The 24643-nt window shown below is 45.1% G+C and overlaps 1 protein-coding gene across 1 annotated transcript; it reads left to right on the top strand.

Annotated features, from left to right (window-relative positions):
- Positions 1 to 9330: 9330 nt before the first annotated feature.
- On the top strand, positions 9331 to 24060 carry ANKRD40 (ankyrin repeat domain 40). Its single transcript, XM_031011376.3, has 5 exons — positions 9331 to 9730; positions 16529 to 16677; positions 17352 to 17837; positions 20110 to 20291; positions 21099 to 24060. The coding sequence occupies exons 1-5, from the start codon at positions 9597 to 9599 to the stop codon at positions 21243 to 21245; spliced, it is 1098 nt and encodes a 365-aa protein (XP_030867236.1). The 5' UTR covers positions 9331 to 9596; the 3' UTR covers positions 21246 to 24060.
- Positions 24061 to 24643: the final 583 nt, after the last annotated feature.

Genomic DNA, 24643 nt, shown 5'->3' on the forward strand with positions numbered 1-24643 from the left:
TCTCTACTAAAAACACAAAGGTTAGCCAGGCGTGGTGGTGGCACCTGTGATCTCAGCTACTCCGGAAGCTGAGGCAGGAGCATCACTTTAAACAGTGGACTGTCAAGAGACTTAGGCTGTAGTGAGCCAAGGTCACGCCACTGCACTCCAGCCTGGGCAACAGAGTGAGTGAGACTGTGTCTTAAAAAAAAAAAAAAAGGTAACGGGTTAGGCTCCAGGGCATATTTGAAACCTCTGGCCTTTGATAGGAGAAAGGATCTTCTCCACTGAAACAAGAAAGAAGAAAATCAATTTACAGATTTAGCAGTGAGATGAGGCAGTTCTCAGCTGTTGGTTACAGTTTTCCCAATGAAGCATTTATTGAGGGCTCTCCACTGTTACTACCACCAAAAAAAAAAGGCCAGCCACAGTGGCTCACACCTGCAATCCCAGCACTTTGGGAGGCCAAGGCAGACAGATCATGAGGTCAGGAGATCAAGACCATCCTGGCTAACACGGTGAAACCCCGTCTCTACTAAAAATACAAAAAATTAGCCGGGCATGGTGGCGGGCGCCTGTAGTTCCAGCTACTCCAGAAGCTGAGGCAGGAGAATGGCATGAACCCAGGAGGTGGAGCTTGCAGTGAGTCGAGATTGCACCACTGCACTCCAGCCTGGATGACAGAGTGAGACTCCGTCTGAAAAAAAAAAAAACTGAACCACAAACAAACAGGACTGCACACATCATGAACCGCAAACACACAACCAGATTGCAAAATTACAGCTCCTGCCCATCACAGGTTCTTAATCTAATTATCTCATGCATTCCACAAACTATAATGGTGCATGTGCTCTGTGCCAGGACCTGGGTTACTGGCTGGGAATACAAAGACAGACGTATAAAACCTGGTTCTCCGGGAGCTCCTGACCTATGGGAGACAAAAATGTCACAGCTACAATTTGGTCTTGAAATGAAAATACTTGGGCCAGCCATGGTGGCTCACACCTGTAATCCCAGCTCTTTGGGAGGCCGAGGCAGGCGGATTGCTTGAGCCCAGGAGTTTGAGACCAGCTGGGCAACATAGCAAAATCCTGCCTCTGCAAAAAATACAAAAAATTAGCTGGATGTGGTGGTACATCCCTGTAGTCCCAGCTACTCACGAGGCTGAGGTAAGAGGATCACTTGAGCCCAGGAAGTCGAGGCTGCAGTGAGACGTGGTTGCACCACTGCACTCCAGCCTGGGCAATGGAGTGACACCCTGTCTCAAAAAGAAAGTATTAAATGCCTTTGGATCACAGAGGTGAGAGCGCCTGGCCCTGTCATACACCAGGCAAGTCTTACTCTACAACTCTCTTTTTTCTAAAGTCTGAGGACAAGCCACAGTTCAGTGTGCGTTACCACTACAGATAATGAATTGCTTCATTCATCCTCCATTAGTGCAGTGAACCCCAGTGTGATCTGTATCAGATTCTCTGCTATGTCTTGGGATCCAGAGGTAAAAGTAGTCTTTCTTAACAGGTCACAAAGCCCATTTTACAGATAATTTTGATGGATTACAGGAGTTGGCTATTTCCCAATGATGGAATGGGAAATGACTTAATCTTATCAGCTAGTGGTGTCCAGACCCCATTCCATACCTGTTACTAATAGAAAATGTTACGGGCTTCGGGCACAGTGGCTCATGCCTGTAATCCCACCACTTTGGGAGGCCAAGGCAGGTGGATCAGGAGTTCAAGACCAGCCTGGCCAACATAGTGAAACCCATGTCTACTAAAAACACAAAAAATTAGCCGGGTGTGGTGGCAGGTGCCTGTTCTCACAGCTACTTGGGAGGCTGAGGCGGGAGAATTGCTTGAACCCAGGAGGCAGAGGGTGCAGTGAGCCAAGACCACGCCATTGCACTCCATCCTGGGTGACAGAGTGAGACTCCATCTCAAAAAAGAAGAAAATGTTATGGGCTGAACTGTGTTCCTGTCACCTCCAAACTCATATGTTGAGGCCTAATTCCTGGAACCACAGAATGTGACTGTATTGGGAGATCGTGCATTTGAAGATGATGATTAAGTTAAAACAATGCTGTTAGGTTGGGCCATAATCCTATCATACTGGCGTCCTTATACGAGGAAATTTGGATACACAAAGAGGCACCAAGGATGCACTTGCACAGAGAAAAAGCCACGTGAGGACATGGTAAGAAGGTGGCCATTTACAAGCCAAAGACAGAGGCCTCCAGAGAAACCAAACCTGCCAACACCCAGATCGTAAACTCATAGCCTCCAGAAAATAAAAATCTCATTTGTTTAAGCATCTAGTCTGTGGCATTTTTGTTATGATAGCCCTAGCAAGCTAATATAGAAAGGAAGCTGCAGTTACTACAGGTCTTCTCACTGCTTCCCAGCCTCCCAGCCTCCAGTGCGGGCCCCTTGACCCCATCCTCCATCTATCTTGCTGCCTCAGTCACCTTTCTTTTTTTTGAGACAGAGTCTCACTCTGTTGCATAGGCTGGAGTGCAGTGGCACGATCTCGGCTCACTGTAACCTCTACCTTCCAGGTTCAAACAATTGTCCTGCCTCAGTCTCCTGAGTAGCTGGGACTACAGATGCACGCCGCCATGCCCAGCTGTTTTTTGTTTTTGTTTTTTTTTTTTTTGTATTTTAGTGGAGACAGGGTTTCACCATGTTGCCCAGGCTGGTCTCGAACTCCTGAGCTCAGGCAATCCGCCCGCCTCAGCCTCCCAAAGTGCAGGTATTACAGGCATGAGCCACCACGCCCAGCCATCAGTCACCTTTCTAAATGTAAATCTAGATGTGTCTCATCCCTGCTCGAAAGGCTCCAACTGGCCAGGTGCAGTGGCTCACACCTCAGCACTTTGGGAGGTCAAGGCTGGTAGATTGCTTGAGCTCCAGAGCTTGAGACCAGCCTTGGTGATGTGGCGAAACCCTGTCTCTACTGCAAATACAGAAAGTAGCTGGGCATGGTGGCACGCACCTCTAGTCCCAGCTACTCAGGAGGCTGAGGTGGGAGGATTGCTGGAGCCCCAGGAGGCAGAGGCTGCAGTGAGCCAAGATGGTGCCACTGCATTCCAGCCTGGGTCTCAAAAAACAAACGAACAAACAAACCAACAAACAAAACGCCTCCAACCTTAGAGGCGATGGCTCCCCATCATCTCCACTCTAAGGTTCAAACACCACAAGGTGGTCTGTGCTCTGACCCCCTTCTCCAACTTCATCTGCGACCGCTTCCAGTACTTGGAAGACCCTTGATTCCTGCATTTCACCATCTACGTTGCTCCGGGCATGGAAAGCTCTTCCACTCCAGCAGCAAGCAACACCTACTCATCTTTTTTTCAGAGATGGTCTCACTCCTGCCTCAACCTCCTGAGCAGCCGGGGTTACAGATACGAGCCCCTACTCATCTTTCAGCTCACAGCCCCAGTTTCAGCAGCTCCACAATGCCACCCTGGACCCTGGCCCTCCACCTGCTACACACTGATCACCTTCTTTGTGCCATCATTTTACCTGAAGCATCCTTGCATATTTTTGGGTTTGTCACACGATATTGCAAATATCAATTTCTTCCCTTAGAATGAAAGGTTTTTTTTTGTTGTTGTTGTTGTTTGTTTGTTTTTGTTTGTTTTTTAGGTCAGGTGCCAGCCTGGGTGACAGAACAAGACCCTGTCTCAAAAAAAAAAAAAAAAAAAAAGAGGCAGGACCTTTCAGGAGTGATTAGGTCATGAAGGCAGAGACCTCAGGAATGGTATTAGTGCCATTCATAAATGAGGCCCGAGAGAGCTCCTTTGCCCCTTCTGCCATGCCATGTGAGGAAAAAATGAGAAGCTGGCAGTCTGCAACCCAGAAGAGGGCCCTCGACAGAACCTGACCATGCTGGTACCATGATCTTGGAATTTCAGCTTCCAGAATTGTGAGAAAAAAATTTCAGTTGCTTATAAGCCACCCAGGTTGTGGTATTTTGTTATAGCATCCCAAATGGACTAAGAAAGTCTGGTGGCTACCTGTACCACCTCACTGCACCTTTCCTCTTCAATGGCACCAGCAAGCTTGTGATGGTTAAACCCATTTCATGTGTTTCAGCCCTTTCTTTCTTGCCCTTTCTGCAGCATTTGACCCTGTGGATCACTCCCTTGTCTCCAAACCCTCCCACTCCTTTGCTTTTCCTCCTGCTAGTCTATTAATAGCTGCTCCTCTGCTCTCATTTAAGAATTTCTTCTCTTCTGTCCATCATTAAAATGTTGACTACAGATGCTCCTCAACTTACAAAGGGGTTAGATCCCAATATGTCCATTAGGTTGAAAATGCATTTAATGCATCTAGCCTATGGATAGTTTGGCTCTGTGTCTCCACCCAAATCTCATCTAAAATTGTAATCCCTATGTGTCCAGGGGGGAAGCTGGTGGGAGGTGATTGGATAATGGCGGCGGTTCCCCCATGCTGTTCTCGTGATAGGGAGTGAGTTCTCAGGACATCTGATGGTTTAAAAGTGTGGCTCTTCCCCTTCGCTCTCTCGCTGTCTCTCCTGCCACCTTGTGAAGGAGGCGCTTGCTTCGCCTTCCCATAATTGTAAGTTTCCTGAGGCCTCCCCAGCCATGTGGAACTGTGAGCCAATTAAACCTCTTTACTTTATAAATTACCCAGTCTCGGGTAGTTCTTTTTTCTTTTTTTTTTTTCTTTTAAACAAAGTCTTGCTCTGTCGCCCAGGCTGGAGTGCAGTGGCACAATCTAGGCTCACGACAGCCTCTGCCTCCCAGGTTCAAGTGATTCTTGTGCCTCAGCCTCCCGAATAGCTGGGATTATGGGCTTGCGCCACCACACCCACCTAATTTTTGTATTTTTTAGTAGAGACAGGGTTTCTCCATGTTGGCCAGGCTGGTCTCCAACTCCTGGCCTCAAGTGATCCACCTGTCTTTGGCCTCTCAAAGTGCTGGGATTATAGGCATGAGCCACTGTGCCCAGCCTTAGGTAGTTCTTGATAGCAGTGTGAAAATAGACTAATATACCTACCAAACATCATAACTTAGCCTAGCCTTAAATGTGCTGAGAATACTTTAATTAACCTACAGTTGGGTAAAATCATCTAACACAAAGCCTATTTTATAATAAAGTGTTGAATATCTCACATAATTTATTAAATACTGTACTGAAAATGAGAAACAGAATAGTTATTTGGTTACACAAAGTAAGGTTTCTACTTACTTTTGCACTTTTGTGTATCACTTTTGCACTGTTGTAAAGTAAAAGAATCCTAACTGCAACCATCATAAGTTGGGAACCATCTGTATTCTTCAGTCTTTGGCTGTCTTCTTTTTAAAAATTATTTATTTACTTACTTATTTTCAGACAGGGTCTCACTGTCAGGGTTTCACTGTGTTGTCCAGGCTAGTCTGGAACTCCTGGGCTCAAGGGAATCCTCCTGTCTCAGCATCCTGAGTAGCTGGGATTAACAGGAACAAACCACCATTCCTGGCTGTCTTCAGCAGTCTTTTTTTTTTTTTTTTTTTTTTTTGAGACAGAGTCTTACTCTGTTGCCTAGGCTGGAGTGCAGTGGCATGATTTCGCCTCACTGCGCCCTCCACCTCCCAGGTTCAAGCAATTCTCCTGCCTCAGCCTCCTGAGTAGCTGGGAATACAGGTGTGCTCCACCACACCCGGCTACTTTTTGTATTTTTAGTAGAGACAGGGTTTTGCTCTGTTGGCCAGGCTGGTCTGGAACTCCTGACCTCAGGTGATCCACCCTCCTCCGCCTCCCAAAATGCTGGGATTACAGGCATGAGCCACCGCGCCTGGCAGCAGTCTTCTCTCAGCACTCACAGACTCCCTTGGGGCTATCTCTTCTATTCCCATGACTTCAGCTAGCACCCTTTGCTGACTGCCAAAATACAAATCACCAGCCCAGATCTCCTTCCTAAATGCAATACCCATTCACATAACTGTTTACTGAACATATCCATTTAAAAGAAAATCAGAAAAGAAAGCACAGGCTCAGAAGTTGAACTTGAGTTCAAAGCCTTGCTCCATCACAAACTATGATGTATAGCATTGGGCAAGTTTGTTTATTTATTTATTTATTTATTTTTGAGACAGAGTCTCACTCTGTTGCCCAGGCTGGAGTGCAATGGCGAGATCTTGGCTCACTGCAACCTCTGCCTCCAGCACCTGCTGCCACGCCCATCTAATTTTTATATTTTTAGTAGAGACGGGGTTTCGCCATGTTGGCCACGCTGGTCTCAAACTCCTGACCTCAGGTGATCTGCCCGCCTCAGCCTCCCAAAGTGCTGTGATTACAGGCGTGAGCCACCGTGCCTGGCCAGCATTGGGGCAAGTTAATTACCTCCCTGAGCCTCAGATAATAATGATGGTCCCGTTTTACAGAGGAGTTGTTGTGAGGATTAAATGAGATAATCCACGTACAGCACTTCCTGCAGTGCCTGGCAATGAGTTGATAGTAGCAGATAGTAAAGAGTAGTAGTAATTAAAAGGTCCTCAGAAAGTTCAAGTCAACAGATTCAAAAGTGAATACATGACCAAACCTCAAACCTTCTCTTCATCCTTTGTCCCAAATCTCAATAAATCACACCACCATCTAATCATCCAGAAACCCGAACATTATCCTTGTTTCTTGACCACCACTGCCCTCCCATTCTGCCAGGTTAAGTTTTCCTAATGTAAACCTTCTTGTAACCCACCTATGAGCCAATGAATGTTTAAGATGTCTAGGCTTTGCACATATCCATTCATTCAATCCATAGAACAATCCTGCAAGGTGGGTGCTACTATTATTCCTGTTTCGCAGGTGCAGAATTTGAGGCACAGGAAAGTTGAGTAACTCATTCAAGATTATATGAGTGGCAAAGCTGGCATACAAACCCAGGCAGTCTGGCGTCTGTCTCCACACTCACTACCACTATGCCACATTGTTTCTATTGTAATGCATAGCACATTCTATTGTTCGCCTTGTCTCCCCTGATAAACTGTTCTTCAAAGTCAAGGACTCTGATTCATTTGCAGCAGCATCCTCAGTGACTAGAACAGTGCCTGGCAAACAGCACATGCTTAATACAGTTCAGTGCGTTAGGTAGTTCCCTAGAGACAAGACAGAGTAGAGATAAATGGAAGTAGTAATAGAACAGCCAGCAGGTTACATTCAGTTATATCCAAGATCAGAAGTTTTGTTTGTGGATAAAATTTTGTTTTTTTTAATCTGAAGATAATAAACAGAAGACTGAAATCAGAGTAAGTAGAGGTTGAGTTTAAGAAGATCTACTAATATTCACAGATACAGCAGTTATGTAGGGTACATGCTATAATCCTTTTAAGGAAGGGACATTTGACAAACTCTCATAAAGAGAACTCATAGACTTTGGTGGCCGGGCGCGGTGGCTCATGCCTGTAATCCCAGCACTTTGGGAGGCTGAGGCGGGCGGATCACCTGAGGTCGGGAGTTTGAGACCAGCCTGAGCAACATGGAGAAACTCCATCTCTACTAAAAATACAAAAAATTAGCCGGGCATGGTGGAACATGCCTGTAATCCCAGCTACTCAGGAGGCTGAGGCAGGAGAATCGCTTGAACCCGGGAGGTGGAGATTGTGGTGAGCCGAGATCGCGCTGTTGCACTCCAGCCTGGGCAATGAGAGCGAAACTCCATCTCAAAAAAAAAAAAAAAAAAGAGAACTCATAGACTTTGGGGTGCAGTCGTGAACAATTTTTTTTTAACTGCATTAAAAACAAAAAACAACAACAACAACAAAACAAAAACAGGCCAGGCGCGGTGGCTCATGCTTGTAATTCCAGCACTTTGGGAGGCTGAGGCTGGCAGATCACATGAGGTCAGGAGCTGGAGACCAGACTGGCCAACATGGTGAAACCCCATGTCTACTAAAAATACAAAAATTAGCCGAGCGTGGTGGCACAGGCCTGTAATCCCAGCTGCTCGGGAGGCTGAGGCAGGAGAATTGCCTGAACCTGGACGTAGAGGTTGCAAGGAGCCGAGAGATTGCCCCACTGAACACCAGCCTGGGCAACAGAGTGAGACTCTGTCTCAAAAACAAACAAACAAAAACAACAAGCCACTACCTACTCCCATGTCACTCAAATTGTGTTGAAGGACTCAAATCCAGTGCCATACACATCAGTTTCAGATGGAGTATCATGCTGGATGTGAGAATTAAAATTTAAATTGGGGGAACAAATGAAAATGTAAGCTCAAGCAGGGTTACAATTTGCCATGGGGGTCAATTTAAGTGTGTAGTCAGTTTATATTTAGCACCACCTGGTGTGCACTGTGTACTGTGTGAATTACTGTATCATACTAAACAAACAGACATTGGTTTTTCTTAAACTGTAGCAAGAAAAATGCTTGCTGTGCAGATCCCAGCAGCCCCAAGAGACGGAAATGAAAACTCCATGCCTAAATTTATCCCTTCCTATTTCATCTCTCCTTGTTCAGGCCTTCCTCCCTTCCTCCCCAGGGCTATTTCCTTAATCTTGACCCCATCTGTAAAGTTCCATCCTGTGCCACATCGGAGGATCTCTTCAGGGCACCTGGGCTCAGCAAAACAATATTTCCTTTTTCTCCTACTGGGTATAAAACAGTGCCAACTGAGGCTCTGAGCCTCATTAGATAGATCAGGCAAGAAGTGAAGCAAAATGCTGTTTACATGTACACCACAGCTCTTCCCAGAGCACTTGGAATCAGGACCAGGACACCTCCAAAGCCTCTTTGGTGTTTTTCCTTTCTTTTCTCCTTATATGGCCTTCATGAAGAGTAACTAATTACAATCTGTTAGCAGTAATTACAGTTCATAAACTGTGAGAACAATATAAATATTTTCCTGAAAGCCAGGTTAGAAGAAATCCTGTCTAAAATGAGATGTAAAACAACAACAATTGAAATAAATATTCTAACTGAATTGTCCCCAAGCACTGTCAAAAAGAAGAAGAGTGTAATTTATCTCTGTAATAATGGGCGTATTATAGTAGGATCGTTTTCAGCCCATTTCCCCATCCTGCTGGGCAAGAATTGGCTCAGATGAGGAAAAGGAGCCAACCAAACTGGGGGAAAATAACAAAAAAACCCCAAATCCCAACAAAAAGAACCCACCAATTATTTTGGATGCCTGGTAAACAGCCTGCACCAGAGGATAAGGCTTTTCTGGCTCTCAGCTATGCTTTTTTCTCTTTTCATGTGTCTTGTCCTCCTCCCTTGAAACTGCGGGGTGGGGAAGTCTAAAAATAGTCAATGAATCATGGCATATAATATTGTGCAGTAGTTACATAAACAGGCAGCCCGGGCGCCGGAGCCCCGGGTCGGAACGGAAAATATCTGGGTCAGCGTTGTCACACTGAACAGGGTCCCCCGGAGCCGGCCTTCGGGAGGCGCGGCCCGGGAGGAGGCCTGGGCCTGCGGGCCGGGAGCAGCAGGGGCGGCCCGCGGGAGGGAGCGGAAGTCCCGGGACGGGCGCGGGCAGCGGCGCGAGCAGGGCGGGCGAGTTCCGCGCTCTCTCCCCATGGCCGGGAGCGGGCCGCGGCGACGGCGGCGGCGCTGACAGGCCCCGGGCGGGGCGGGGCAGGCGGGCCTGGGCGGGGGCCTGGGGCTGTGGGAAGATGAACGCCCTGCTAGAGCAGAAGGAGCAGCAGGAGAGGCTGCGGGAGGCCGCGGCCTTAGGGGACATTCGGGAGGTGCAGAAACTGGTGGAGAGCGGGGTGGATGTGAACTCCCAAAATGAGGTCAACGGCTGGTAAGTGGGGAGCGGGGGAGGCCTAGGGTCAGGGCAGCCGGTCGGAAGGCGTGGGGCAGTCAGTCGCGACCTGGGCCCAGCGCTGGACGCCTGGCTACGGCGAGGCCTGCCACCTCGGGCCTCCGAGATTGTGCCCTCTTGAGGCCAGCCCTGGCCCCCATGCCTCGTGCGGTCGGGAGCGCGTCCTGCCCAAATCCCGGCCCACGTGGTCCACTCGGGGCAGCGCCCACTGGGACTCTGGTGCCCTACCCCCTTCCCCCGCGCTCCCGGCTCACTTGGTCAGAGCGGTGCTGGAGGCAGTGATTCTCAGCGACTATGCATTGGAGCTCACCCCAATTCGCGTGTTGAGTTAATTTGCCGTAGGTGCTTCTGGAGAACGCATCTTGCAGAGCTAAAAGCATAAGCAACTGAGCAAATATGAATTTTATAAACTAGCACGATTTCCTTAGCCAAGACCAGGAAAAAAAAACACATTTGCATCACCATTCTGCTTCTCTGTTGTTTCACTGCAACCGATTTGCTGCTGCTGCCTACAGTTGCCTGTTTGAGGGAAAACTCATTTGTTTATCCTATCGATTATTTTCTTTCTTTTCCTTTTTTTTTTTTTTTTTTTGAGACAGGGTCTTGCCCTGTCGCCCAGGGTGGAGTGCAGTGGCATAGTCTCGGCTCACTGCAACTTCTACCTCCTCGACTCAGGTGATCCTCCTGCCACAGCCTCCCAAATAGCTGGGAATACAGGCACACGCCCCCACACCCGGCTAATTTTTTTTTTTTTTTTTTTTGGTATTTTTGGTAGAGATGGGGCCAGGTTGGCCTCAAACTCCTGGCCTCAAGTGATCCACCCGCCTCGGCCTCCAAAAGTGCTGGGATTACAGATGTGAGCCTACTGTTCCTGGCCAGTTTTCCTATTACAATTTCAAATACAGAATGTCACCCAAGACTTTAGATGTCTGCCTGCAGATTGAATTCTTCCCAATTAAATAAGGAGTCTCATCTTAAGATGTTGCTGGTGGTCAAAACAGAAAGTTACTGAATGTGGCATTATTCCGCTCTCTGCATTTAAAATTTAACATTTTGATTCAGGTAATGCTTAGCCAGACTATTTTGCTAGCTTAGAGTTAAAGTGAGTAGCACTTTGGGAGGCTGAGGTGGGCGGATCACGAGGTCAGGAGATCAAGACCATCCTGGCCAACATGATGAAACCCCGTCTCTACTAAAAATACAAAAATTAGCTGGGCGTGGTGGTGCATGCCTGTAGTCTCAGCTACTTGGGAGGCTGAGGCAGGAGAATCACTTGAACCTGGGAGGCGGAGGTTGCAGTAAGCCAAGATTGCACCACTGCACTCCAGCCTGGGCGACAGAGCAAGACTCTACCTCAAAAAAAAAAAAAAAGTGAGTTTACATTTTGTTTTTTTAAGTGGAATCATCCATTTTGGAACTGAAAGGGACAATGGAGAGAGGCTCAACCACAGAGAATAACTTGCCCTAGGCCACATAACTATTAATATGATAGCACCAGAACCATGGTTTCCAGACTGCCTCAAAAGTCTACCTACCTGGACCCGGCGCAGTGGCTGACGCCTGTAATCTCAGCACTTTGGGAGGCCAAGGTGGGCAGATCACGATGTCAGGAGTTCGAGACCATTCTGGCCAACATGGTGAAACCCTGTCTCTACTAAAGACACAGAAATTAGCCGGGGGTAGCGGCGTGTGCCTGTCATCCCAGCTACTTGGGATACTGCAGCAGGAGAATCACTTGAACCAGGGAGTTGGAGGTTGAAATGAGCCAAGATCACACCACTGCACTCCAGGCTGGTGGCAGAGCGAGACTCTGTCTCAAAAAAAAAAAAAAAAAAAAAAGTCTATCTTCCTGGTGGGACCTGGTGGCTCACGCCTGTAATCCCAGCACTTTGGGAGGCCAAGGCAGGAGGATCACTGGAGTCCAGAAGTTTGAGACCAGCCTGGGCAACATAGCGAGACCCCAGTCTCAAAAAAAATTTTTTTTCTACCTAATTTCCCTAAAGAAAACAGCCTGGACAGCTGTCCAGAAGGCCAGGAAACAGTGGATACTACCTTTTTGTTCTGTTTTTTTTTTTTTTACAGGTCTTTGCAAACTTGCTGTTGTGTATGTAACCTTTTCTCAGCATTCCTCTGGTTCAAAGCTGTGAATTACCATTTTGGCACTGGGAGGCGGTGTTGTGTAGAAGGAGCCTGGTCTTTCCTGCAGGTTCTCCTCCATTCCTGCCTAGCTATGGGACTTTGCCCGAGATGCTTCATTTTCTACTTGTTCCAGAAGAGTATTGTGAGCCCTTAATGAGATGAAGCATAAATAGCTAACATTTATTGAACTTGCTTTGCAGCACAGCTAGGATAGGGTTCTTTTTTTTTTTTTTTTTTTTTGAGGCGGAGTCTCGCACTCTCGCCCAGGCTGGAGTGCAGTGGTGCCAGGTGCCATCTTGGCTCACTTCAAGCTCCGCCTCCTGGGTTCACGCCATTCTCCTGCCTCAGCCTCCCGAGTAGCTGGGACTACAGGCGCCCGCCACCACGCCCGGCTAATTTTTTGTATTTTTAGTAGAGATGGGGTTTCACCGTGTTAGCCAGGATGGTCTCGATCTCCTGACCTTGTGATCCGCCTGACTCGGCCTCCCAAAGTTCTGGGATTACAGGCGTGTGAGCCACCGTGCCCGGCCAGCTCAGATAGGGTTCTAAGTGTTTTACATGTGTTAGCTTGTTCACAACTACCTGGGGACATAGTTATTGTTCTCTCCATTTACAGATGAAGAAACTGAGGCCCAGAAAGCGTAAGTTGTTTCCTCACTTTGCACAGTGCCCCTTCCCAAGGTCATAGGATTGACAGTAACTAGTGGAGCCAGAAAACGAACCTGGTATCTGATGCCAGACCTACCCTCCTAAACACAATGTCTGCCCCATTGCAGGTGTTTAGTGAAGTGATTCTGAGGTAGCCTGAAGAGGCTTCTTATAGGTTTTTTGTTTTTTTTTTTGAGATGGAGTTTCACTCTTGTCACCCAGGCTGGAGTGCAATGCGTGATCTCAGCTCACTGCACCCTCCACCTCCCGGGTTCAAGCGATTCTCCTGCCTCATCCTCCCAAGTAACTAGGATTACAGGTGTGTGCCACCACGCCTGGCTAGTTTTTTGTATTTTTAGTAGAAATGGGGTTTCACCATGTTAGCCAAGCTGGTCTCGAACTCCTGACCTCAGGTGATCTGCCTGCCTCAGCCTCCCAAAGTGCTGGGATTATAGGCGTGAGCCACCGCGCCCGGCCTCTTGTAGATTTAATTGGAGGAACTGTCTAATAGGCCCCTCAAACTCAACATGTCCAAGATTGAATTCCAAGTCTCCCCTCATCCCTCTACCACCTCAAGCCTGCTCCTCTGAGTCCTCAGCCTCTCAGGAGTGCTCAGGCCAGAACCCTTGGCACCCTGCTTGCCTCCTGCTTGCCTCCTGTCTTTCATAGCCAACATCCAGTCAGCCAATTCTATGAGCTCCACCTTCAGATACAGTCAGAATCTGACTACTTCTCACTAACCCTACCACTACACCTCTGATACAAAGCCACCATTGTTTCTCTTGCTTGTATTATTACAATAGCCTCCTACTAGTGTCCTTGCTCCTAAGCTTATATCATACAGTCTTCTTAATTAACACAGTGGTCAGAGGGATCCTGACTTAAAACATAAGTCAGATCATTTCACTCTGCTCAAAAATGGCTCCTATCTCACTCAGTAAAAGCCTACAGGGTCCTACAATTTCTACTTCCTGTCCCCACATCTTCCCTCCTTACCTCTGTGCTAATCTCATGGGATTTGCCCTTCTGCTTACCTTTTTCCCCTGGCCTCCTTGCTTTCTCTGGAATACCAGACAGTCCTGATTCAAGATCTTTGCGTTTTGTCTTCCCACTCTCTTAAATGCTTTCCCTCCAGATATCACATGGTTTGCTTCCTCACCACCTTCAGATTTTAGTTTAGATGTCACCTTCTTGGCAAGGCTTTTCCTGGGCCCTCAATTTAAAGTTGCACAATGCCCCTTTCCAACCTCTGGCATTCCCTAATGCCTTTCCCTGCTTTACTATTGCTGTCATACTTCATCACCACCTAGCGTACTGCGTGCTTTGCTTATTTATTTGCTGATGTCTGTTTCCTCTTCTGTAAAATGGGGGGAATGTTGACAGTAGTATTACCTCATGGGTTTAGAGGATTAAATAAGTTAATACATGTAATGCCTTTAGAACAATGTCCAACACGTAAAGCATTATACCTGTGTTAGCCATTGTTGTTGTTTTCTTATTATGAAGCAATATGCTGGTTAATGGCATATAAGGTTACCCTCAAAAAACGTACTCTCTTGCATTGCAAAGCAGAATGGTGACTGCTTTCAAGTCTTAGTTGCTCAGTAATCACAATTTCAGCACCAGTGAGTGATGCCCTGTTGATGAATGACACCCAGTGCCTCAGGTCTGAAATAGTTTCTGACACTAATAAGATATTTTGACTGCAAATGTAAAGCTTAAGGAGTTGAAGTTCAAAGATAGAGTAATCTATCAATTAGATTGATCACTAATCATTCCTCCACATCAGTTGTAATTCAAGTGTCATGCATAACCCTTGGTTCATGAAGAACTTGAAAATATTACCTGGCTGCAGGGGCTCTGAGTTATGGCTGCCCAGAGCCACACAGCTCTGGACTGCAAATGATCACTAAGGCACAGGGCTGTGGGGGCCACGCTATGTTGACTTAACCCTGCTTTACATGGGTGGTAGTTTAGCAAGTTGGTTTGTCCCAGAGTCTCTCAGACCCACTGGTAGTAACTTACCTCCTTTATTCCCAAGCTTGCCATGAACAAGTGATCTACTACTAGCAAGTGAGCATTTTATTTCCAAAGGGGAGCATATTTTTCTCATCATGCTTCATTCATTTTTGAGGGCTCACTTATCATTATAATTGTTCACTTTTTAAGCCTGTGCCACAGACATCCACACACAAACACACTCAAGGTTCCAGTTTGCCCAGAATCAAGGGTAGATTGGATCCTTCTACTTCAAGCAAGGTCCACTTTATCCTTAGTTTACTCATTTAGTACTTTTTTTTTTTTTGAGACGGAGTCTTGCTGTGTTGCCCAGGCTGAAGTGCAGTGGCGCAATCTCGGCTCACTGCAACCTCCGCCTCCTGGGTTCAAGCAATTCTCCTGCCTCAGCCTCCCCAGTAGCTGGGATTACAGACATGCACCATCACACTAATTTTTGTATTTTTAGTAGAGATGGGGTTTCACCCTATTGGGCAGGCTGGTCTCAAACTCCCGACCTAAAGTGATCCGCCTGCCTTGGCCTCCCTAAGTGCTGGGATTACAGGTGTGAGCCACCGTGCCTGGCCCATTCAGTAAATATTAATTAATACATGCCAAGCAAACACTTCCTTGCCTTCAGGGAGCTTGATCAAGACTCTTCTCTCCCAAACTTAACAAGACTCTTATTTTTCCCAAATTAGCAATAATTTTATCACTGCATCATGGAATACACCTTAAAGGAACCTGGATAATCTAATTCTAATGAACCATAATGTAGAATGTCATTCTGAGACATCAATGGAATTGCTCCCAGCCAGCCAGACATGCTAACTTTCTGTAAGTTACTAATGTTAAGCCCAGGGCAAATCAGCTTTTTCCTGGAATCATATAAACTTTCCAAATAATTATACTTCCCAGGTTAGTGAACTAACCTTCAATATTGAACATTTGTTCTAATCTTCATTTCTGTATTTGGCTATAAGAGCTCTGAAGATATGTATCTCAGTTCAATTAGAGAGTTGGTTAAAGAAGACATTTCAAAACACAGGGGCGAAAAGTATTTTCCTTCCATAATATACAGTCAGCTCTGGCACCTAGGGATGGATTTAGTTGCTCTGAATCTTTCATTTCTGTTAAGATGGAGTTTTTGCTGGCATGCTAATTATGTTTCTGTACAGTATTAAAATAGTAGCCCTTCAGAGTGTGCAGAATTGCTTCCTCTGTGTACAATATTGAGTGATTAGTTTTACTTAAATGAGTCTGATATGTTAGAAGAACCTGTTCTTGAAGAATTTTGGTTGTTGATGTATATTTTTTAAGTACCTCAGGAATTAAAGTATGTGTGCAGTGCCTTACATTTACGCAGATGAGGATATGTTTGTAGCCTTCTGGAGAGAAGTAGAGAAGCCAACTTTTTAAAAATGGAAATTTGGAAATCCTTTGTGTGTGTGTTAAGGAAAGAAAAGTAAGAAGGAAAAAGAAAGTGAGCAACTGGGATTCAGACAAGAATATCTGCTGTCATAATAATAATTTAAGTGACAGAGCAAGCTGCTGATAGGAGATGGTTATTATCCTGATGATATTGAATCTTCAGGTGGCATATGAAGTGAGTTTCCATAGTCCCTGAAAAGGAATATAGCAATAGAAAAATATGTTTCAGAGACTGAGATGATCTAATGAGCGATACTGATAGAGTATATTCCACAGTATCATTGGAGTTAGCCAGCCAGTGAGCTTACCTTCTGGAGGCTATTGAAATTAAAACTCCTAGGTTAAGTTAGTTTTTCTCAGGAGCCAGAAATGAAATTTAAAAACAAAATTTAAGCATATTAAATATTTTGCTCATCGGCTTTGTGAAAAGTTGAGATTACCAGCCCGGTTACCTGGTTCTAGCTGAACTCTAACAGGCTTGTGTATACATTATTTACTAATGTTTAGAATCTGAAATCCAAAATCACTTCTCCTCTTTTTCAATCATTCTTTTCTTTGGTACAGGACTTGTTTACACTGGGCATGTAAACGAAACCATGGTCAGGTGGTCTCTTACCTGTTAAAATCAGGAGCTGACAAAGAAATTCTTACCACAAAAGGAGAAATGCCAGTCCAGTTAACATCAAGGAGAGAAATCAGGAAGATTATGGGAGGTGAGTCTGTGTTTGGGGGAACTTTTGATTTCGTCAGACTCATTGAAGACTTGTGGTATTATTGGCTACGTTCTTAATGCTGGTCAAACAACTGCTCTATTTCTTTTTTTTTTTTTTTTTTTCCGAGACGGAGTTTAGCTCTTGTTGCCCAGGCTGGAGTGCAGTGGCGTGATCTCGGCTCACCACAACCTCTGCCTCCCAGGTTCAAGTGATTCTCCTGCCTCAGCCTCCCAAGTAGCTAGGATTACAGGCATGTGTCACCACGTCTCGCTAATTTTGTATTTTTAGTAGAGACGGGGTTTCACCATGTTGGTCAGGCTGGTCTCAAACTCCCGACCTCAGGTGATCCGCCAGCCTCAGCCTCCCAAAGTGCTGGGATTACAGGCATGAGGCACCGCTCCCAGCAACTGTTCTATTTCTAAAAGCAAATTACTGTGCCAAGATAGTAATTCCAGATTGTTTCTGGGGAGGTCAGCATTGTAAGGTTTTATTTTTTTATTTGTAAAATTTAAGATAATGATAAAAATGGTAATCATAAACCTAATGAAGTATTCTTTTTTCTTCTGACCTGACACTGACCAATGTCACATACCAAAAGACACCACTTCCAAAAGACACCTTGTTTTGATAATTTTGAAAGGACTGTGTAAATGTTCTGTTTTCTTCTTTTTAAGTGGAAGAAGATGATGATGATGATGACAACCTCCCCCAGCTGAAGAAGGAGTCAGAACTGCCCTTTGTTCCCAACTATTTGGCCAACCCAGCCTTCCCTTTTATCTATACACCCACAGCAGAGGATTCAGCCCAGATGCAGAATGGGGGCCCCTCCACACCCCCTGCATCACCCCCTGCAGATGGCTCACCTCCATTGCTTCCCCCTGGGGAACCTCCCCTGTTAGGGGCCTTTCCCCGGGACCACACCTCTTTGGCACTAGTTCAGAATGGTGATGTGTCGGCCCCCTCTGCCATACTCAGAACACCAGAAAGCACAAAACCGGGTCCTGTTTGTCAGCCACCAGTGAGTCAGAGCCGCTCCCTGTTTTCTTCTGTCCCGTCCAAGCCACCAATGTCTCTGGAGCCTCAAAATGGGACGTATGCAGGACCAGCGCCAGCATTCCAGCCATTTTTCTTCACTGGAGCATTTCCATTTAATATGCAAGGTAACCCCTCATCAGCAAACAGCCTCTGCAACAGGGGAGTTGGTGTCCAGAGGGGTGGGATTTAATGAGGTATTCTGGGTATAATTACAAACTTACAGAAACGTTACATGACTAATATAAGGAACTCCCTTTACTCAAATTCACAAATTGTTTACCTTTTGCCCTTTTACCCTGATACCCTTCAGTATTCTTTCCATTATATCTTTCCTAAGAACAAGGATATTCTCTCTTTTTTTTATTGAGATGTAGCTTCGCCCTGTCACCCAGGCTGGAGTACAGTGGTGTGATCTTGGCTCACTGCAACCTCCGCCTCCCAGGTTCAAGTGATTCTTCTGCCTCAGCCTCCCAAGTAGCTGAGATTACAGGAGCATGCCACCACGCCTGGCTAATTTTTTTTTTTTTTGTATTTTTAGTAGAGATGGGGTTTCACCATGTTGGCCAGGCTGGTCTCAAACTCCTGACCTTAAGTGATCCGCCTGCCTCAGCCTCCCAAAGTGCTGAGATTATAGGTGTGAATCACCGCACCCAGCTGGATATTCTCTTATATAACTACAGTACAAATGACCAAATTTGAGAAATGTAATCTTGAGCTAATGCTGTTCTGTAATCCATAGACCATGTTTTAATTTTGTCAGTTGTCTCAAACATTGCCTTTTGTATTCCCTCATCTACTATACGTACTGTCTGTACTATTACAGAAATAGCACTATCTGTACTATTGATATCTATCTGGACTATCTGTACTCCTCTGCCCCCTGCACCCTGCCCAGGATCATATGTTGCATGTAGTTATCACGTCGTTTTAGTTTCCTTTAATCTGGAATCTTTGCCCTTTATCATTTTTGATCTTGATCTTTTTGAAGAGTCCAGGCCAATTATTTTTGTGGGATATGATTTTCTATCATTCTTTCTCTACTTATTAGTTGGTATTTTACTGTAAAGAAGGGCTTTCCCTTCTCCTTCATTCATATCAGTATTGACTCATATATTCTTATTTTATTCAGTGGGTTATAATCTGTTACTGTCATTTTTTAATTATTCAAATTATCCCAGATTTGGCCAGTGGGAGCCCCTTGAAGCTAGTTCTTATGTCCCTTGCACGTGTCTTCATTGTTCTTGGAGCACTGCCTTACTTTCTGGGGCAGCAAGATGTTCCGGGCTTATAGCATAACTTTTCCTGCCCCAACCCTGGAATCAGTCATTTCTCCAAGAAGCCCTGGTTCTTTTTGGTGGAGAATGGTATTTAGGGCACTCAGCAAACTTGCCTCCCACTTGGGCCCACCGAGAATGGTATTCAGACACCAGGATGTGGGCACTAGGTGTCCTCATTGCTACAGGTATATCATTTCTTCTAGGCCCGTTGAGAGGACATAGCCAGGAAAGATATCAATATTTCTCTATCTATGTATATCTTTTTAAAAATATTAAAAACCACAAGTTCATCCTGATTCTTCCAAATCCAGTCAAACGCCATAGGGTGTAGCTAGTCTTACTTTTCCTTTTTTCCTGGAAGTAACTCTCTCAACTTCCTGTTTTTGAGGAGTTACTACTGTAGGTGCTAACAGTGACCTGGGGTGCTACAAGGGATTCATATACAGGGAACAAAGCAGAACTGCCAAATGTACAGGGTGCTTGACTCAGGCTGTCTTGGCAGCCAGGTTCAGAATAAAGGAGCAGATTGCTTAGATCCCAGACCTATGAATAATAAGCCAAGACCCCTTCCTCATGAAGGTGTGCTACATTCAAATCAATTTATACTTTAGCTTTTATTAGTAGCTTGTCATTTGGCTCTTTTACTGTCTTTTTTGCAAGGAGTTTCATATTTTACAGATACCTTTAGGTCCATAATTGTTAAGTCTTTTTAGGGTAACTCACATCCTGCCCATGCCTTCTTTCCAACCTTCTTCCCCCTTCCCCTGTTCAAGTATAGTTTGATACCCAAACCTGTTCTTAAGACTTTGCCTCCTTAGCTCCAATGGCAGAAGTAAATTATCCTTCTACATAGCTGGAATGGTTTCCCCTGCCTTGCTCTTACTTTGTGAACCATAGCCCTAGAAGTACGGACAACAGTGCAGGAAACTGCCCCAGCAGAGGCAGAACTGGGCCTGAGCAAACCCTGCTGGCTGCACTTGGTTTTCCCACCAAACAGGTCTGTTAATCATGCACAGACCTTTGGCATGATTAAGTATAACCATCTTCTGGAAAAGATCTTAAACAACATGGGCTGTGCTGTGCCAGAACTATTCATTAACATTTCTCCTTTTTTTTCTAGAGCTGGTACTCAAGGTGAGGATTCAGAACCCATCTCTTCGAGAAAATGATTTCATTGAAATTGAACTGGACCGACAGGAGCTCACCTACCAAGAGTTGCTCAGAGTGTGTTGCTGTGAGCTGGGTGTTAATCCAGATCAAGTGGAGAAGATCAGAAAGTTACCCAATACTCTGTTAAGGAAGGTAAGAAAAGTCTGTTAAGCATGAATGGCTGCTTTTTGCATTTGAAAAATACCTAGCCCCCTCCTTGGTTATATGAGGTAGTTGAGGGAATAAACAAAGAATAGAAAAGAAGCAAAGAGTGATTTTCCAAATGTAATCATTTCCTTCTACTGAGTCTATAGAGACACTGGCTTTTTTTTTTTTTTTTTTTTTTGGCAAGTCAAGTGAAGCAGTGGAGTGGAGAAGGAACAAAGACATCTGTAACTGGTGTTTGGCCAGTTACAGTCTTACAAACTAGTTGTAAACACCATTGCATTCAGACCAGCCACACTGGCATTTTTGGAAGTTAATACCAGAGAGAAGTTTCTGAATTATCATTCACGTGTTCCTATTTTCGGTTTCTGTAGTGATCTGTGAGGATTAACTTGGTGCACTACTAGATGTGCCTTCTGTTTTACAAGTGAAGGACCAAGTTCAGTTACAGAGCAAATCCACATAGATGCATGTGTGGTCCTTCATACATCTCTGGGTTTTTGACATCAGGCTTCTGGCTTCTCACGGCACCTGGGAAACTGATCTGTGCATTGCCTCTCCCTTCGCGGTGTGTGCTCATGCTGTCGCAGCTGCTGAGCTGTTTTTAAGGACTTCCACTTTGCAACCCAATCATCCTGGGGCCTTAGTTGCACTATCACTGACTTAGCCTGCCACAGGGATTTTTTTTTTTCTTCTAGGTTTTGAAATAAGACAAGATACTGGTATCAATACAGTGCACCAAACATATGGAGACAAGTGGCTCCTGTTAATCTGTTTAACATATTTTTGTTTTAGGACAAGGATGTTGCTCGACTCCAAGATTTCCAGGAGCTGGAACTGGTTCTGATGATAAGTGAAAATAATTTTCTGTTCAGAAATGCTGCATCCACACTGACTGAAAGGCCTTGCTATAACAGGAGAGCTTCAAAACTGACTTACTAATGCAGCAGGGACTTTTATCACTGAGTATTATGACAGTGTGCATCACCTCTGGGCCAAGGACAAGCCATTGATCTAAATGCCTCGGATGCCCGGGAGGGCCTCTGGTGCCACTGCATAGTATGTACTAACATCATTCTGCCAAGGTAGGAAGCCCCTGACCCCCAAGCAGTGGTGCCACTCTTCCAAGCCTCTTGGTGCACAGTAAACCTATTGCTTGAAGCTTTGAACTGCTGAGAAATGGTCTGGAGAGGCAGAAGCTGGAGGTTCTGTATCCAGTGTGTTTTATGTCCAGAATGTAAGAGAGTTGTCTAAGCAGCAGCTGAGAGAGAGCGGAGCCTATTTCTAGCCACTCCTGTTGACAGTGCACCTGAAGGGCTGGGATGCGTTTTTCTTGGTGTTGCATGCTCACAACTCTGCTGACATTGGAAACTTATGAGAGAGGAAGACTCGGGAAAGCACAGATACTGGACAGATGGATTCTGGTGTGGGGAAAGCACAGATACTGGACAGATGGATTCTAGTGTGACTTGTGACTGTGAGGTTTCCTATAACATATTTATAAATGTTACTCAGGTTAAAAGTATTTAAGAATACAGTTAACTAATTGTAAATATGCTGTTAACCAAAAGAGCTTTCCCTCCCTCACTTTTTCCTTTGTAAACACTCATGACTGCTTCTCTGTCTCTTGAGTCATCTCTGCATTAACTCCCCTTCGTGGTCACTAGAGGGCTCTCTGATGCCTTCTAAAAGAACAACTGCTTTTTTACAATGCCCCCCACCCCCACCCCGCCCATAGAGACAGGGTCTCACTATGTGGCCCAGGCTGGTCTCAAACTTCTGGCCTCAAGTGATGCTCCTGTCCTTGGCCTCCCAAAGTGCTGGGATTACAGGTGTGAGCCACTGCACCCAGCCCACTTTTTTTTTTACTCTGAAGTGATTCCAGTCATCTGTGTGTGTAACTGCATCCTATGAGAAGAGCACAAATATTGCTGTTCCATGTTCTCCACTTTCATATTCCACTACAAATGAAAAGCAATTTTTGAGACTGAATCTGTTGCTATTTTAAAGGTTATTGTGGGAAACTGAGCTAAAGGAGTTAGCATCTTTATTTTTGTATCAAAGATAAAGGTTATTTTGAAATTATTAGGATTTTTACACAATTCTGAAATCTGTTGCTTTTGTAAACAAATTGTTTGATCTTAGTGATCCCCCTACTACTACCACCAGTTCACTTCACAAAGTCAGTTATGAGTCTACCAGACTTTGTTCTGAAAAATAGAAACAAAACACCTGATTAAGCTCTTGAGTATGGCATAGGAATTTTTTAGAAGAATGCATTCAAGGATTCTTTTCCTTTCCTTCAGTGTCATTAATGTTAAAAGAGCAGCCACTGTTTTGTTGAAACAAACAGCTTAACTTCAGAAATAAGAACTAGCACACTTAGACAAACAGGAGAGCAGGGGTTTGAAGCCAGCTGTCGAAGAGCATCCCTGCTGTCTTAAGAAGCTTTTTCCCCATAGTGCCTATAGTTTCCAAAGAAACTCAACTTCCTAACTGTGTTAACTTAATTTTATTAGAACACTACAGTTGAGTGAGAACGTGCAGAAGATGTCAACGGAAGAGAATGTTGTGCTAAGATAATGGCCTCCTGCTGCTGCCTAAATGCTGAAATGAGGTTGAGATGTTTTTCAAGGCTAACTTCATGGAATCACTCTGTTTAGTGACTTAATTGTATCCCACCAATTACTGCTGGTGACTTACTCAGCCTTGTACAGTGTTTGCATAGCAGAGTGAAGGTTACTTATTACCCTCTTTCTCTAAAGTGCTTTAAAGAAGAAACCTCCCTGGTGTTTCTTTTTTTTTTTTTTTTTTTTGAGATGGAGTCTTGCTTTGTTGCCCAGGCTGAAGTGCAGTGGCATAATCTCAGCTCACTGAAACCTCTGCCTCCCGAATTCAAACGATTCTCCTGCCTCAGCCTCCCAAGTAGCTGGGATTACAAGCATGTGCCACCATGCCCAGCTAATTTCTGTATTTTAGTAGAGACAAGGTTTCACCATGTTGGCCAGGCTGGTCTCGAACTCCTGGCCTCAAGTGATCCACCTGCCTTGGCCTCCCAAAGTGCTCCGATTACAGGTGTGAGCCACCCCGCCCAGCCCCTCCCTTGTGTTTCAACCAATTGGAAGTGAATTTAACTAGATGTAGTAACCTTTTTTTTCTTTACTTCTAAAAAAGTTACAGTTTACTAATAAAGTTAAGTCTGGTTCTGTCCTAGAGGAAATAAATTCACTATTAATTCATGTCTTAAGTTACTTGGGTTAAAACACTTTCAGCCACCCAGATTAATTAAAGTGGAGCAGTGGAGCCCCTGGCTGGGAGATGGCCTCCAGAGGAGCAGCTGCAGGGCATGTTCTGGGCTTAGCGACAGAGGCAAGCAAGGGAGTGGTATCTCTGGTGAGAGGTGGGTTTGATCTGTCTCTGTCCTATGCTGGTCTCTCTTCTCCTTTATAAAATCCTCTGTGGTCAACTGACTGCTGCGTATCGCAGTGGAATAAGACTGCACAGTTGCTGGTAGGTGAGTTTAAAGTCTTAATCTATGCATTCAGAGAAATATTTTTATATGCTTTGTGTAATTTATAACAAGGATTTTTTTTTTTAGCTTTGTTAACTGTGAATTCACCCCTCCTCCTCCACTGCATATTTAAAGCATGTGTTCACACTGTGTGTAAACATTCACTGAAGATTTTTTCTTTGTGCATTGCTGACTGTTCAAACATAACAAGTATTATTAAAATTAAATATTAACTGACCGATCCTATACGCCTTCATTTTGGCTTCCTAAACAGCACTATAGTTCTAATCATAGGGGGTTCAAATTGTTGGACAGTCCCAGAGACCAGAAGCTCTGCAGGAAAATTAGAAGGGCCCTCTCTCCACCTGAGCCTCCTCCACATCCCGTTCATACCCTGTCAGTAGCACCTGGGGACGGATATTTTGTGCGGCATCTTTCCTTCCAGTTCACGCAGTCGGCTTCATTTCCCTGGAGTAGCTGAGCCAGTTAGATGGAGGTCATCCCCTATTAACCACATTTTTTGATTATCCTATTTACTTTACCCAACTGAGCCTCTCCTTTGAGTTGTCAGCACCTGTCAGGGCCTCAATGAGCTCAGAAGCAAAGTCCCAAGACAGGAGAGGAAACACAGCCTTACACTTCCAGATCTTTAGCTGAGACTGATGCTGAATGAGTCTGCTTTTCTGTTGGTTCAGGCCAGCTAGCACCTCACAAAGCAGACGTCAAGCCAAATTGGCCTAATAAATCAGAGAGCATAGCAGAGACCTTTTCTTAGCACCAAGGAGAGGCAGAATAATTTGGGCATTTGTGCTTTCATACTTGCTTTATC

The sequence above is a fragment of the Gorilla gorilla genome, chromosome 4 (assembly GCF_029281585.2).
Source record: "Gorilla gorilla gorilla isolate KB3781 chromosome 4, NHGRI_mGorGor1-v2.1_pri, whole genome shotgun sequence".
Taxonomy (NCBI): domain Eukaryota; kingdom Metazoa; phylum Chordata; class Mammalia; order Primates; family Hominidae; genus Gorilla; species Gorilla gorilla.